General features: G+C 36.3%; 1 protein-coding gene across 1 annotated transcript; it reads left to right on the top strand.

Moving 5' to 3' along the window:
* The first annotated feature begins 16,370 nt into the window (after nt 1-16,370).
* On the top strand, nt 16,371-16,685 carry LOC110540812 (enhancer of rudimentary homolog). Its single transcript, XM_060378630.1, has one exon. The coding sequence runs from the start codon at nt 16,371-16,373 to the stop codon at nt 16,683-16,685; it is 315 nt and encodes a 104-aa protein (XP_060234613.1).
* The last annotated feature ends 1,185 nt before the right edge of the window (nt 16,686-17,870 follow it).

The raw sequence follows: 17,870 nt of genomic DNA, 5'->3' as shown, positions 1-17,870 counted from the left end.
ATGGTAGCTAATCTGAATTATCAGGGCATTGAGATCTAGGACCATCTGGGAACTTCTTTTGGGGGGACACTGATAGAGAAATACCTTGATTTACTAACTGAGATGAAGATAGCCATGTACTCTGGGTTGCATTGTACTTTTGCCTTAGATTTTGGACTGTGTGCAAAAAATAAAGTGAGGTGAGCACCAGTATGCATCCTGATCTGCTACTTCACTCTGAATGCAAAATCCTGCTACTGGGATTTCTCTGCCATTAGGTTTCCCTGCCATTATGGAGTATACCTGATTTTATAAGCCAAACTAAATCTTTCTTCTATGTTAATAAATCATAGCAACATGAGAAGTGACTGTTTTATTTGTTCTCTGGGCTGTAATAAACACTCCAAGGAAAAGCAGCTTGAGAAAAGAATTTATTGAGTTTAAACTTCAAGGTCACAATTTATTATTGAATTGTGGAATTGGGGGAACCAAAGATTGAAACTCTAGCAAAACTATGGAGTAATATTGATTATTGCCTTTCTTTCTGACTTGCTCACAAGCTCATCCTCAACTAACTTTGATTGTACAGTTCAGGACCACCTGTGTCGAGAAGGAACTACCCACGTGGAGGGTACCCTCTGATAATGCTCATCCATCAATACAGTCTCTCACAGAGTGGCCCCAGGCCAATGTGGTGCAGACAAATCATTACATGAGTATCCCTTTTTCAAATGCTCTAGGTTGTATCCTGGTTTAATTATATTGACAGTGCTGTTTTCAAGAATCTTCATTCTATCAGCACCCTCTCAAGTTGTAATTACACTTAACAATGCATTAGTCTGTTTGAAGCGCTTAGTCATAGTTAGGCTCAAAACCTAATACAAAACAAAACAGAAAAATGAAAAAGAAATAACAACAACAAAAAAACAAGCCTTGAAACCCCTCTATTATACCTTGTTTCTACCTTAGAGTATAGCAATAGTGACTACATTATAGCTTAAATCTTTATTTAATTAAATTTCTATTTTTTAATAGTAGTTACAGTTTAGTAACTTTGTATCCCAACTGTAGCCTGCTCCCTCATTCCCTCCCAATCCTACCCCCCCTCCTTCATCTCCTCCCTGCCCCTTTCCAAGTCCACTGATATGAGAGGTCCTCCTCCCTTTCCATCTGAACCTAGCTTATCAGCAATCTTCAGGACTGCCTGCCATGTCCTCCTCTGTGGCCTAGCAAGGCTGCTCCTCTCTCTGGGGGATGAGGGGGAGGTCAAAGAGCCAGCCATTGAGTTCATGTCAGAAACTGTCCCTGTTACTCTTACTAGGGTAGCCACTTGGATAAATCTTTAAATGTGTGTCCAGGAACATATTTATCCAAATATCCATTATGTTATTCTCTGTGATCTGATGATAAAAGGACAAGGGCTCTGCAACCTGGCCCATTAGGCAGTGTGTTTCCTTAGCACGCAGGAACCCTAGGTTTGTTCTCCAGAATCAGATACAATCAGTATGTTGAAGTCTACCTATAATCGCAGTTCCCTGGAAGTGGAGAAAGGAGGATGAGAGTCAAATTCTTTTTTTAGGTATATAAAGAAAGTTCCTTTCAAGCTCTTGGGGATAACCTAGATCAGCTGTATGTTTGTTCCTCATGATTACTTTTCCTATGGTCTCAGTGAGAGATCATTTACTCCTTCTACGAGGGCAGCTGTCCTCTGTTGAAGATAGTATTCACTCTATTATTGGTAATTTTAAAACTATTGCTCAGTCAATTCTTTACTAAAGGTTACTTTTAATATTCATTACCTGTGGCATAATTATTTTTTTGTTTGTTATTAATTTTATAAATATGTAAATTATTTTTAAAATGTTGTTGTGGTTGTTTAAGTGCTAACAGTTTCCATAGGCTCCTTCATTTTAATTTATTGTCGACAATATGTGAAATTGTTTAGGAAAGATTAGGAGGTGTGTCCTTGTGGAGGATATGTGTCACTAGGAACAGACACTGAGTTTAAAAAAAAAAAAAAACAGCCCTATTGCCTCATGCATGTGATACAGAAATGTACAGCTAATCAAAATGCAAAGTTGTATAACTCAGTCTCAGTGGGATACAGCTACAAAAGACCTCCTTCCCCTAATGCTCATGGAACATTGTGGAGGAGGGGTCAGAAATATTTTAAGTGCCATAGAATCAGTTGCACCAAAGGACATGCCAGACTGGACCAGCAAAAAAGCCCCCAAGGTCTCTTTCTTTCTTACACAAAGAACTAAAGGAAACTTTGAAATGCTAGGAACAGAAGATGTGGTCTTCTCAGGGAAGAACATAACAATTGGTTACTCAGTGCCAAATAGTCTGTCCTGAAAAAATATATACAAGTAACTTTATAGAGTCTGGCTTGAACAGGTTATATACACAATAATAACTGTGAATTTGAAAGAGAGTATGGGAGGGTATATAGCAGCATTTGGATAAAGGAGAGAGAGGAAGACATGTAATTATATTACAATCTAACAAAATTAATAATTAAAAATAAACTAGAATAATTTTGCTTTATACAAAAGTCAAGAATAAAGATAATTATCATATAATCTTATACTGTTTTTTCTTAGTTACTTCTTATGTTATGCTTGCATTTATTAAAGAAAAATTTTAAAACATTATTATTGTTAAGTCTATTCTTTTACATGATCTTGTACAGGGACATCACAAGCACCTGTCAGTGTCATTAGATTTCTTATGCTTACAACTGTCTCAGAGTTTCCTTAATTTTTCTAACCTTCAGTGTTTGAGAAGGAATGCTGTGATATTTTGTAGACTATCTTTTAATTTACATTCTTCTGCTATTTTCTTTTTATTAAGGTTGTAACCTCTTGGAGGAAGACTTCAGAGACAAATGTCAACCTTGTCACCTCACAGTGAGAACATATATTACCATCATAATTTATCATTGTCCATAATAACTCCAGGTCAATGGCAAAACATATTCCCATATTGAAGTCCTTGGAAAAAAGTCACTGTGCACAGCCCATACGTATCAAATGGGAACATTTCCATATCCTTCTATATATAGGTCAATTACTTATAATTCTTCAACACAAGGAAAATGTGTAATTTATCAATAATATAAATATGTATTTAGCTATAATCTACCTATATAAATTAATCAGCTAGATAGATGATATTATCTATTACCCATGCATCATCTATCTCTACAATATATATCATCTATCCATCATCAATCTATACACTCATAATTTCTTGTCTACATATTTGCATCAATATAAGCCAAGGGATAGTTAGGTATTTATTGTATAAGTTGGACAATAATAAATGCAACTTTATCTCACTATACAAAATATTGTAGTGTGGGCCATTGAAATCTCTACCAGTGGTCCGTGGCTCTTTGTCATAAGCCCAGCATTATGAGACTTTAACTCTTTTGTGATAAGTTTGTAATTACACTGATGATGATGCCCATGTTTCTTTTTTCATTCTTATTACAGGACCAGAGCTAAAGTGAGCTATTTCTTGAGGGAGGCAAGGTTCTGGATATTGGAGAAGATCAATAGAAACCCACAACTGAGAACTCAATGTACTCTTTCTATGCTTTAAACCATGAATTTTGGTATTCCTAATGCTTGGGATGCTCTTCTCTCTCTTACAACACATACAGTCTTCTGATCTAACCTTTTTCTTCTGATTAACTCACTAATCTCTAAAGACTCAGTAAAAAGGCATTTCTAATGCAGAAAGTGAATTAAAATTTACTTTCTCTTAGCCCATATTACTCCTCCAGTGCTCAGTTCTTGTTCTCTCTGTTGAAACACTAACCTATATTGTTTACACGGCAATCAGTGGAACATAATCTTCACTCTAGGATTAAGCACATTTGGTTGGACACATTTGGTTTTGTTGATAAAATAATTGAAAGTAAATGAAATTAGCAGTGGCAATGCCTAGTGTGAAAACTGTTACACTAACACTCTGAAGTTGAAATAGGAGGAGTATGAGCTTAAAGCCAGTAAGGGATACATACCATGATGGTGCATAAGGAAAAGAAAATAAAGGTAATGAAATTAATGGTGATAGTAGGTTTTGAATTATTGGCTCAGTTAATTGCTTAGGTTTTAGAAAACAGAGGGTTTTTTTTTATTTTTTTCTATTAAAGGAGCTTTGTGTCAACAATTGACAGGCTCCAATTTTATTCTTAAAATTTTAACTGTTTTTCAATCTTAAAAAACTCTATTGAACATTTTAGTGTTAGTTTTTAACTATAGCTTTACCAAATGAATTGTAATACAATATAATATTCATTATTAGTTAAAGTAATTTCATCTTTTAGCAGTTTTAAATAGGAAATCTCAAGTGAAACTAAGGCTACAAATACAGAATCCTGTCATTTTGTGCAGTGATTTATTTACACAGGTAATGGGTATCAATAACTTAAATTTTGGTAGGCCAAACCTGTATAAGCGTCTTTGTGTTCATACTGAAGATAGAAAGCTAAGCTAGCTAATTATGATTGACTTTCATTACAGAAGTGTAAGTTTTTGACTAGACAAATACAGAGAAAATATCAAAATATCAGTATAAAAACTGTTTTTATTACATTTAAAATCATTGGCTTAGTTTCAGTTTTCTTAGAATTGAATCTTCAGTATTAATTATTAATTTTCCGAATATTTTTTTAACCTTATGACATTTCACTGTTAAATGATTTAAGGTACATTTTCATAGTCACATTAACACTATAAAACTCAATAGCTCTACCGCTGATACAAATGGTGTATCTTATTAAAAATCCATATTAAAGAACATAAAATTATAAAAATAGTACTCTTTTCTGGTTTATCTTGTTAATTCTTGGTAAAAAGTTTTACCACATGAGGGTCATCTGTAAACTCTGCATTAAGGTTCTCAGAATGAAGGCCATAGGATATATATAATTGAGTTGTTTGTGATGAAGAGTTGAATCACACCACAATCTTCAGAAAGTATGAAGGGAAGGATCAATCTGGAGGTCCTAGAGTGCTAACATCCAACAGTGTTGTTTACCTTGGGGAGGAACAGGCTCTTCATTTTAAAGCCCTTGGGTATGTGAATGAAGCCTATCCATACTTGACAGGACAGACCAATTTAAGTACCACACTAAAAAAACCACTCTTTCACAGAAACATCTGTATTTAATATAATGTTTGACTAAATGTTTAATCAACCCATGATAAAACAAATTACTGCAGAGCATTAGGCATCATAGGCACTTCAAGGTATTGATTTTTTTTTTTTATTTAAAAATTGGGGCTTTGGTGATGGGTTAGTGTATAAACTATTCACCGGGAAGCATCAGGACAGGATTTTAGATCCTCAGCATCTACGAAAATGCCAAGTTGATATAATGGTTTTTCTATAATCAAGGGTCTAGAAGGTAGAGATAGGGGATCTCACAACTAAACAGGCTAAATCTGAACTAAAACTAGCTAAATCTGCAAAATCATGGTTCATGTGAAAGAACTGGGCTCTGTAAATAAGATGGGGAATGACTGAGAACAAACCTTGACATCAGTCACTAGCCTTGACATGCGTGTACCTGCTCATAAAACTGTGCCCTCATGCATATGAATGTGTATACACACTTGAACACAGACATGCATATGCAAAGACAAACGAAAAACAGTATAATTACTCATGAAGTAAAATATTTAAAGGTCATAACTTTCCTCTTTCAATTAATTTTATTGTAGAATAATTATAAATCTCCTTTTGAATTTAATCTAAAGAGTTATCTGATAAGCTTTTTCTCATTTTAATGTCTATAATTGTAAATTGTTTTAATTATTTATTTGCTTTATATTCTGGTTGTATCCCCATCCCTCCTCCCCTCCCAGTCCCACTCTTCATCCTGTCCCCTTTTCTGATGAAAAGGGGAGCTCAATTCCCATACAGCCCAGTTCATCAAGTTGCATCAGGACTGAGCATGTCCTCTTACCCTGAGGTTGGGCAAGATAGTCCCTCCAGGGAAAAGTGATCAAAAAGCTGACAAGTGAGTACCTGTCTGATGCAGACCCACGTTCCTTATTAGAGGACCCATGTGAAGCCTAAGCTACCCATATGCTACATCTTTGTAGGCGCCTACTTCCAGTTCATACATGGTCCTTGGCTGATGCTTTAGTCTCAGCAAGCCCCTCTGGGCCCTGGTTAGTTGGCTTTGCTGGTCTTGTGGAACTCCTGCCACATCCAGGTTCTTTCTCTTTACTCCCACTTTTCTACAAGCCTCCATATGCATTGCCCAGTGTTGCTATATGAATTTCTGGATCTGCTTTGAGACAATGCTGGGTATCACCTCTCAGAGAACAATGCTTTCAGGCTCCTGTCTGAAAGTTTAGCAAAGTATGGTTCATAGTGTCAGAGGTTGGCACTCTTTGATAGGGTGGATCTTTGGCTGAGCCAGGCATTGGCTGGGCATTCCTTCAATCTCTGTTCTATCTTTATCCTTGTGTACATTTTAGGCAGGGTAAATTTGGGGTAGAAGTTTTTGTGGCTGGGTTGGTGTTCTCTTCCCTCTGTTAGGAGACTAGTCTAGTTAGTGGGTATCCTCTTCAGTCTCTATGGCTTCTGCTAATAGGAATCTATGCTTGAGTACCTCTCATATTCTCCCAGGATCCTACCCTGACTTTGCTCTCCAACTTGTCACAGAGATATACCCACCCTCAGTTTCTCTTTTATCTAAAGACCTTCTGTCCTCTCTCATCGTTGCTTTCCCTATGTCTAATCTCCATGTTCTTAACCCTCTGTGCACCCTTTCCTATCTTGTTCCCTCTCTTAAGCCACTACCTCTATCTATTCTATCTCCTCTTCTAAGTGAGATTTATGCATCTTTACCTGGATCCTCTATGTTACTTATTTTCTTAGCATATGTCCCTGATACTTTATGGCTAAAACCCTGTACTGTATGGCTAAAATCTGGTTATAAGTGAGTACATACCATGTGTGTCTTTCTGGGTCTGGATTAAACACATTCAGGATGATCCTTTCTAGTTCCACCCATTTGGCTGTACATTTCATGGTTTCTTATTTTTTTATTTTCAATTTTTTTTCACTAGTTTTTCATTATATATCCCGATTGAAGCCCCCTCTCTCAACTCCAATGCCACCCTCCCTCTTCCTCCCTACTCCCTTTCCCTAGTCCACTGTAAAGTGGAGTTCTCCTTCTTTGTCATCTGCCCATAGTATATCAAGTCTCATGACAGCTCGGTCTGCATGTGGGCTCCCAAGTAGGGGACAAGGGCTGCTTCTATCATGAACTTCATTGCCTGTTCTTTAATCATGTGTCCCTGACCATGCAGCCTTACCGGGCCACAGAGGAAGAAGATCCGGGCAGCTCTGATGAGACTTGATAGACTATGGGTTTCTTTGTTTTTAATAGTTGAGTTGTATTTCATTGTGTAAATGTGTCACAGTTTCTTTTTTTTAAAATTCTTTTATTAATTGCAGTTTATTCACTTTGTATCCCAGCCCCCTCATTCCCTCTTTCCCTCATCTTATTCCATGCCCCTTCCAAGTCCACTGATAGGGGATGTCCTCCTTCCCTTCCTTCTGACCCTAGCCTATCAGGTTTCATCAGCACTGGCTGCATTGTCTTCCTCTGTGGCTTGGTAAGACTGCTCTTCCATCAGGGGGAGGTGATCAAAGAGCCAGCCACTGAGTTAATGTCAGAGAAAGTCTCTGTTCCCATTACTAGGGAACCCACTTGGAGACTGAGCTGCCATGGCTACATTTGTGCAGGGGTCTAGGTTGTCTCCATGCATGGTCCTGGGTTGGAGTATCAGTCTCAGAAAAGGCCCTCTGCCCAGACATTTTGGTTCTGTTGCTCTCGTTGTGCAGCTTCTGTCCTCTCCAGATCTTTCTATCTCCCTTTCTTTCATAAGATTCCTTGCACACTGCTCATCGGAATGGCTAAAATAAAAAACTCAAGTACCACAGTTTCTTTATCATTTCTTTGGTTGAGGGACATCTAGTTGTTTCCAGATTCTGGCTATTTTGAATATTGTTGCTATGAACATAGTTGAGCAAGTGTCCTTGTTTTATGGAAGAGAGTGGTTGGGTATATACCCAGGAGAAGTATAACTTTTGGTTTGGTGATCTTTCTGCCTACTCCCCATCTGCCCACCTCATCTGGGACACAGATAGGGAACATAGAAAAGACACCCCCAGGCTGATGAATACCAGAGTCAACCAGATGGCCAGAGGCCATTGTAAGAACACAAGCAATGAAACTCAGGGCCATTTGTTATCACTGAAATCAGAAGTCTTAGCAGAGCAAGCCCTGGAAATACTATCATACCCAAAGCACACATAAGAAAGTTCTAAATCTTAGGTTATGAAAATGATAGCATCCTTAAATGATGAAAATAAAGCTATCAAGTAGCACAGGAAAATACAATCAAAAAGGCTAAAGAATTAAAGAAATTAAAGTAATACAGTAAACTACCATGAAGTAGGAGAAGGAAATGAATAAAACTGTGAAAGAGCTAAAAATGGAACTAGAACCAACAAAGAAAACACAATCTGAGGCAATCCTGGACATCATGAGATTTTTACAACTAAGAAATTAATGTTGGCACAGTACTATTGTTGCTAAAACAGACATTATTTGGATTTCACCAGGGGGCTTTTTTGTTTACAGTGTTTTAGTTATATACATTTTTATATGTTGTTATCATTTCAAGGTTTGATATAAGCCACTTCATTACATTTGCTTGACTGACATACAGTTTTTGCTCCTGGGACAATTTCTGAATCTTGGTTGTACATGGTGTTGACAGTCTGTAGGTGAGCCCAGGTGATGCACAAAATGTCAATGCTTGTTATCTTAGCCTTTCAGAAGAGGTAATAGGCTTGGGGAAAAGATGTCACAACATGAAGTTCCCTTATAATCTCAGCTTATCACAGACTACAGAATGGCCATGTGACCTCTATGGTGTGGTTAATAGTACCACCTTGATAACACCATGTTTTGAAGGTTTCTTTCTTATAGAATGATGACATTTCCCATTCCTTATACTATTTTTGAGAGCAAATCACAAAGAAGGTAGACATTTAGCTCCACCTCCTGCAAGAAAGAGTGCGTACATCTCTTATTCTAATTTTTCCTTAATATGGGAAGTTTTGGCAGCTGTGTAGTTTTCAAAGATATCTCTGCCCTTTTGGCCTCATATCCACTACTTTCAATTGTGGATTTTAACACAAACTAACTGTTATCAATGGTGTGGCTTGTTTCCATTTGGGGAGCTCTTTAGGGGATTTCCTCCGAATAATTTTATATATTATTGTAATTTTCCATCTATATTTTCACAGAAATATCATCTTATGCTATCTAAATGGAAATTAAAATTCACTGACTTTATTGAATTTCAACATTATATATGATTATGAGGAATACTTTTCCATTCTTCATTAATGTTTTGTAAACTTACTTTCTATCATCTGGTTACTTCAATAAATTAATTTGACATATGAAGCATTATTAAAATACATTTGCTATGGAGACTATGAGAATTCATTGAATATAAAAAATAAGCTATCAAGCCATCTGTCAGTGAAATCTTGGTACTTGAAAGGATGCTCCTTTTCTTGACACTTGTACATTTCTCCCACTTCTCATATGCTGCTCTGAATTTGACAGCTGCATGGGTGATTAGATCCTTCACCTGTGAAATTCAAATTCCAAATGCTTAATATATTATTTTTAGCTAAAATAATATACAGTAATGGAAAGGCTATCTATATTTATACAAGCATATATTAGTATATTGGTGGATTATCTTGCCACCAGTGCACAGAAAAAGGCTCAATATGTCACACACATTTGAGAAATGACATTCAGCTTTAATATTTTAATATTTAAAGATATACACGATTTAAATTTCAGTCATCCATCAGTGTTAAATTTCATTTTTTTATGAAAGATCTGTTAATAAAATCAAGAACAAAGTTATTTTCACATGCTATCTAGTTTTTATTTTATTTGGAAGTTTTACTTACTTTTACTCTTGCGGGCGTTGGTGCTTTACCTGTATGCATGACTCTCTGTGCATCATGTGAAGACCTCATGCCCAAGGAGACAAGAAAATAGTGTCACATGTCTTCAAGTACTGATGGTTATGAGCAACAGATGGACAATCAGAATTGTTCCTCGGTCATCTGGAAGAGCATCTAGTGATCCTAACCATGACATAATCTCTCTATACCTTTATTTGCTTAAAAATATTCTCTGTGTATAAGTTTTGTATAAATATATAAAATGTATGTAGCTCTGAAGTCTAGATGTAAATCTCATTTTTTTCATCCCTGTAGCACATCAAAAATAATCTTTTAATGACATCAATGAATAATCAAATACCACAAGCAAAAAATAAACCAAGTGTGGCACTTGTCATAGAGTGGGCCCTTGATGTTTTTTTCTACCTTCCTTCTTCAAAAGAAGATGTTGGCAAGGTTTTAGTGTATAAATAAAAGTACATAATTTTGTTTTGAATGTGAATTAATATTTTATGACTCAAATTTCAATTGAATAACTTTTATATATTACCATAACTCAAATTAAATAAATACTAATTTTTCTGTGTATAAGGGCAATTTTTCAAATGGGTTTATGTTCCTGTGGGTGTGCAGGGGTGTGTGTGTGTGCAGGGATGCATATATACACTGATGTGAGGTGAACCTTGGCTGTTGCTCTTTAGCAGACATGTACCTTGTTACATAAACCTGTACTGTCTTCTATTGGCATGGAGCTCACCATTTATGCTAGTCTGGCTAGCCAGAGAGCACCAGAACTCAACCTATCCCTTTTCCCTAGTGTTGGAATTACAAAGATGTCCATCCAAGCCTGGCTTTCCTTTTTCTTTTCTTTTTTAAATTTTGTATAGGTTCAGGGCATATAACTCAGGTCAGGTCACAGGTTACTGGCTATTCCCCAATTCGGTATTTTTATTTAATACTCTGTGAATTTTTTAATTTCTCATAAGGCTAAGCCACATTGAACATGTTTTTTGCTTAAATGAATATGTTTATGAAAGATCTGTTAATAAAATCTCTTTATAATCCTTCCAGATACAAAGAGAAAAATCATATGATCATCTACTGAACAACACTTTCTAAGTAAGAAAGAGCACTCCATTGCATGAAGGTAAGGGTTTTTCTGACCTCTGTACCCACATTTTTCCCAAGAGCCTACTGTGCCCTTCTGGTTTAGTGCCTAACATCTTGAAACTGTTACTTTAAGAGAGAGAAAAAGAGAAATAAAGCATGAAATGGAGTTTTCTTTCATGTCATAATCCTTCTCCAAAAACTCTGAAAGTTTCAGGAGGGTAATGTGATGTTTGATTCATTTTGCTTTCCTGATAGTTCATTCTAAAATTACTGACTACCTTGGCACTCATTTTCAATTGCTGCTGCACATGGAATAGGACAGGAATACTATGACAGGAATACTACATCAGTCACCATAAATTCATGGTTCTTGATCTTTACTTGCCAGTAAGGCATTATTGGAAGTAACATGCATTCTGGTCAGAGTTAAGGAGATAAAAAATTGATAAGAAGTTATTTTATTTTGAAAATATCAGTGTCCTTGAAAGGTCAGCAGTTTTCTCAGCGATGTATAAATTTATTGCGAATAATGTTAACTATTGTGAAAATGCAAAACCATTAAATAACACCCATTTTGCCCAAATGGCTTGTTGTATTGCTTCTTGAAGTTTATGAATATGTATACATTTTATGCAAATCATATAATTGTTTTTCTTGAAATATTTTTAGATTATTAAAGACTTCAGAAATCTTGGCATGTGCTGATGGCTGTGTAACTTACTACCAGGGAAATTATTTAAACAATATAACAAAAAATTATTTTTTAGATAAATTAAGGGAAATACCTTAGTTATTCAAATTTTGAATAAGTAAATACATACTTAGCATTTTAAAAGTAGAATTCTTGGCCCCTGAGATAGTGCTGTGAATAAAAGCACTTTTCACCAAGCATAAACACTGAGTTTGATCCACAAAACTCACTTTTGTGTTAGAAGTCCAACTTATACAAGTTGTCCTGTGATTTCCTTAGGTGTTCCATGGAACACATGAACACATACACAACCTCTCTCTCTCCCCTCTTTCTTTGTCCCTCTCTCTGTCTCTGTATCATAAACACACACATTCACTCACACACACTCAGATACATTCACACAGAGACATACACAGACACCACATACAATCTATAAAATAGGAAACAAAACAAAAAAAAAATGCAAGATTTTCTTTCAGGTATGACAGGAATGCTAAACTTTTGAAATTTCAACAGTATGGCTACTTATAAAAGACCTGAATAATGACAACAGCAGTTGACATGAAAATAATAGTGGGGAAATTGCCTGGGGCCCACCCCTACATGCAGAGCAATTAATATCCACCAAGAGAGGGAAAATTAGTCTTCTGCATAGATGAGTCCTCTCAGTAGTTAAATGATCCCAATTGGTCAACCCTTAAAAAAAATATATACAAGCAACACCAAGCGGACCCAGGAAATGGACCATTCTATATTGGTTCACACACACACAGAACGAGAGAGAGAGAGGTAGTGTGTGTGTATGTGTGTGTCTGTGAGAGAGAATGTTTATATAGCAGTTATAGTTATGGACACCCTGTATTTGAATGAAAGTACAGCTGACATGGGTGTGGTTTAGAAGAGGAGAGGAGGAAGTGATATAACCGATGTGATTACATTTTAGTTAAATAAAAATCATATATATATATATATATATATATATATATATATACACACATGGTTTTTTGAGTATGAGAATAATCTCAATAAAGTTAATTTGAAAAGTATTAAAACATTTAATTGATGTGTTGCAATCAAATTAAAATAATTTAATGATTCCTCTCTATGCTATTTTGTGTACAGGCAACATGGAAAGTGATGACAATGGTTAAACTTTGTCACTCATCTTCACACCCACACCTTTGCTAATTCACTTAGATAGAATTCAGTTTGGATCATTTAGTATAAAAAACAGCTTCTCACTGATCTAGCACAAATTTTTATTGAGATAAAGAAATATTTTTAAATATTAGCAAAACCATTTATTTAGAGATTTTAAGAAGGCATCTATAGCATTTTTGGAATGTTTAGTATTAAATTACATTTTGTTTTCTTCAGCATACCAATAAGAATACTGATAATTCTTGTACATTAGTGGAGTGTGTGTTTGGTTTCACAATTTTGTTATAATAAACCTGATACTACAGACAAGGCAGGGAACAAGACATCATACAGTCAAACATGGCAGCTGGGAGTTCTGTATCCTGATCTGCAGGCAGCAAGAACAAGGAAACACTGAAACTGGCTTGAGCTTTTAAAATCTCAAAGCCACACACCCAATTCTCCCTATATAGTTCACTAAGTAAGTACCAAATATTCAAATATATGAGGTGCTAGACACCATTCTCATCCAACCACTGCAGTTCTCCATGTCTTATCATAAGTTTATCCAATGGAGGAGCAATCAAAGTCATAATATAACAGGGTTGCTCTTGATAAGAAATGCCTTCTTAGAAAAAAGCATTTCTTAAGACCTTCATTAATTTCTTCTGAATGCAACAACTGGATGACCAAACCACATACCTCTACGTCCCAATTCTTTAAGGTCCTGCATCCTTAACACCAGCACATTGAAAAACAATTTTGTCACACATAATATGTAAAACAGCAGTAAACATATCAACATAAATTTGTAGAAAGATTCCCCAAAGGTGACATTTTTTTTTTAATTTGTTTTTATCAGAATTGTTACAATTACCTGGAAAATAAGACTTTTTATTCTGACTGGTTAGTTGTTGATTGCTAAATTAAAGGAAAATATTTTGAAGACTTTCAAAAAATAAAAGAACATCATCTTTTGCATTTAATGATAGGAGCTGGGTATTATTTTAAGATTAATTATTTTATGTTATGTGTCTGGATGATTTGGTTGTACATCATGTTTCTGCAGTGCTTAGGAGAGCCAGGAAAGGGCATCAGATCCCATGGAAGTGGAATTAGAGAAAGTTGTGGCCTGTTATGTAGGTACTGGAAACACAATACAGGTTTTCTAGAAGAGTAGCTGGTGTTCTTACACATGAGCACCTCATCTCTTGAAGGTAATTTATCTGAAAATCCAGTATATACCATTAAGAATCCTGAAATATGAAGGATAGAAAAAACTTTAAAAATCCCTTCTTTAATAACTACCTAGTCTTATACATTTGTCATGTTTGTAAAATATGCTTTTACAGTGCTTGCCATAGTGACATATATTCATAATTCCAGTGGAAGAAAGACAGAGGCAAGAAGACTGTGAGTTGTATGCCAACTTTTTCTTGCTTTATTTGCTGCAAAGGCCAAGAAGCAATGATAAGAGAATTGCATCCTGACTGTGACTGCTCTAAATACTTGTTGCCAGGGGAAGTTAGATTCTTGATGTAGTAATTGCTGGAATATAGAATATTAGCTGAAACCATTTCTGTTCAGAAAAGAAGGAACTTATCAAAGAAAAAAAAAGTTACCTCATAGGAAACTGAAACAGCAGTAGTCTCTGGCTTCAGACAAGAAAACTGTAAGCCTTAAAGAAAGCATTTTCATGAAAAACATTAACTATGTGATCAGTATTTTTTTAATAGAGATTTCAGGTAGAGGAAAAAAATCAGGACATTAGGCAGTGGCCTTTAATGCATTTCTCGCCTGCATCATGTCCACAATCACAGCCAGCAGCACTAGCTGCCCCTCAGGCCATACTCCTATCCTCTGGGCAATGATGATGGGTCACCTTGATATCAAAGATTACCTCCAAAGCAGATTGTGAGAGATGGGGCTCATAGCGTGGCAGCTGTCTCTTTTACTTTTTTCTCAGAGTACTGTGTGCATCTTATGTCAAAGCTACTTCTTTATTTTGATGAGGTCACTTCCCCCATCCATGAATATAATCCATAGCACACTTGCTCATCACCGTTCTTACTTAGCTAAGGAAACTCAACAACTAAAATTCAACCTGACTAAGGTTGTTGCTGCCAACAACACAGTTATCAGCACATATTGGGTATGTTGCTGGAAATCCAAGGAATTATGTCTCACCAGAATTATGGGATATAGATACTGTTATGAATCATAATATAGAAAGGAGAATGCTCAGGTTTGAATCAGTGGCCAAGGCAATCAAATCCAACCTTGCATCCCAAGGTCTATGAACAACCTGAAATGTTTTTTTTTTCCCCCTCTTAGGAAAAAATATTGTAATCATGCCCATATATACTTCTATTTAACTTAACGAGTATTGTAAAATCCATTTATACAAGTATTTGTCTTATAAAAATAAAAGCGCTGCATGAAACATCGCTATTTCTTTGTCCTTTTTCCTTGCTATGATTTGTCGCTAATACGATCTGCTTCTCTTTGTTAAAGGACCAATTGATGGTGCTTATGCATTTATTTCAGCCAATTTTAGAAAACATGTGTTGGAAATGATGGCACTCTCTTTATAAAGTGGCTTTAAGGTGATATTAATTGATAGATTCTTATTTGCCCCAGTTCTGTATTTTATTGTAAATTAAAACATTCCTTCAATAGATGTAGTTAGTAGATACTGCCTCCCTTTACGGTACAATTTAACAATACGTAATGCTCTCGCGATCCACAGAGCATAAAAATAGCTTTCTTTTGTTATCACTTGAGAGTTTTCTAATTTATTCTTCTTATTAAATCTTCTAGAAAAAGTAAAAGAGTGAAATTTGTGACTTACCCTGTATTAAAGACAACCTTGCGTTCTTTCTATGGTAGAATAGCGAATTAACACATACTTTGAAATGAGGTGCGCACTCTAAGAAAGAACATTATGCAAATATTTATAAAACAATATTAACAATTAGGTGAAGTTAATGAGGACTGCAAACAAGGTTGAATAAATTCATGTTGTTGCTAATGTAAGGGGTGTGTAAATACGGGATTTTCTTGTCTACTTTCACTTCATGAATATACCTTTAACTTCCATCTAAAATATATTGTCGAAGGTTATTTAAATAAAAACGTGTATTAAACCAGTATGTTTCCCACCGAGGTGGCTCTCGAGAACTCTAAGAACACTGTTAAATAATCTGCTGTGTTTATGCATATGGAACCATTGACAATGAGACAGTCGCCACACGGCAGACTTTGGAGGCTGCAACCGACAGCCTTAGAGAGGCAGCATGCCTCCCTGTGCTCCGCTCTCGCGAGACTTGCTGTTAGAGACGTTGCCGTGGAGCTCGTGGGAAGCTCTAGCTGTAGGCCTGACTGACTGCTGAAGGGCTGCTGACAGGCTTTTCTTGCAATGACGCCCATCAAGTTGCTGGTGCAGCCTACTCAGAGACCCGAAGGAAGAACGTACGTGGAATACGCATCCGTGGATGAATGCATGGAAGGCATCTGTAAGATGTACGAAGAACACCTCAAGAGGATGAACCCGCTTAGCCAGTCCATCACTTACGGCGTCAGTCAGCTCTTCGAGTTTATCGACCGGATGGTAGACCTCAGCTGCCTGGTGTTCCGCGAAGACACCCAGACCTACAAGCCTCACAACCGAGAGTGGATCAAAGAGAGGATCTACATGCTACTCAGTCAGCAGGCACAACCAGCCGGGTCATAGGGTCATAGTGATCTGGAAGCATCCGGACCTGGGGCCGTCTTGGACCTCAGGTACGTGGTGCAGCAGTAGCTGCTCTCACTGATAAGCCCCTGTTTCAACCTTTTATGTATTAGGTGAAATGTGGGCCTCTTTACCCCGAAAACTACATTGACCCCTTTATTGTTTTTCTTTCTTTTTAACATGTTTATGATGATATAGATGGAAATGGTTCATATCTGCAGTATAGCATTCACTGTGCTAACTGCTCAGAGTAGGAAGAGGGTAGTGACATCAATAAATGGTGGCCCCCAGATAATTCAGTGAAAATAAAGTGCTTCAGTTAAAGTTTAAAAGGTGGTGGTGGAGGGTACGTTCAGGGAGCAGGAAGGAGGCCTTCAGCTGACAGATTTTAGAAGGCTCTATTCGTGGACACTTGTCGGCTCTGTGACCCACACTCACCCCGTAGGTCTCTATTCTCAAATATCACTAGCAGCCGTGAGCCTGAGAGAGGGAGAATTCATATTCAGACCGTAAAATACAACTTGTACTTTTATTTTACCTTTATTCTATTTTAGTAAGTATAAATTAAATCTAATAAATTCATTTTCGTGTTCTTACGTACATATAGATAAAATGTGGCCAACAGACATCCATGAGTTTAATTATCATTATTACTTCTGGGCATGAACATAACCCTGCATTCCCTTTATTCCACACACCCTGAGATCAGAATGAATCTGTTGCACTTCTCAATTTGTGGCATTTTTTAATTGACTGATTAACATTTGCCTTTTTTGAATCATAAACAAGATTTTATAATAACCTTATGATTAGCGAATGACTTCTCTCTCCTGTATCGAAGTGGGCATGCAAAAGAATGTGGACGTTAAGCACATTAGAACATGACCTCTCCAGTACTAATTAAATTAAATTAAATTAGCTAACATTTTGGAACAAATAGAGAGTTCTAGGATGATTGATCATCTGTGATAGCTGCAGTAACTGAGACAAGCTGTTCTTGCTATCAGCCCCCATTTTGCAGACAGAGAAGTAAATCTCACAACGCACGTGAATTGTCCAAATCATATCTCTAATAACTTGAATGAAGACAAATTGTGCATATTTTGTGTCTATTTCTCAGCATTATTTTACTGTATTCATCTATTATGTATAAATATTTTATAATTTGGAAAATTGTTCTTTTTC

Source organism: Meriones unguiculatus, chromosome 2, assembly GCF_030254825.1.
Source record: "Meriones unguiculatus strain TT.TT164.6M chromosome 2, Bangor_MerUng_6.1, whole genome shotgun sequence".
Classification (NCBI taxonomy): Eukaryota; Metazoa; Chordata; class Mammalia; order Rodentia; family Muridae; genus Meriones; species Meriones unguiculatus.
The sequence above is the reverse complement of the archived record's forward strand: the minus strand, read 5'-3'. Positions and strand labels throughout refer to the sequence as shown.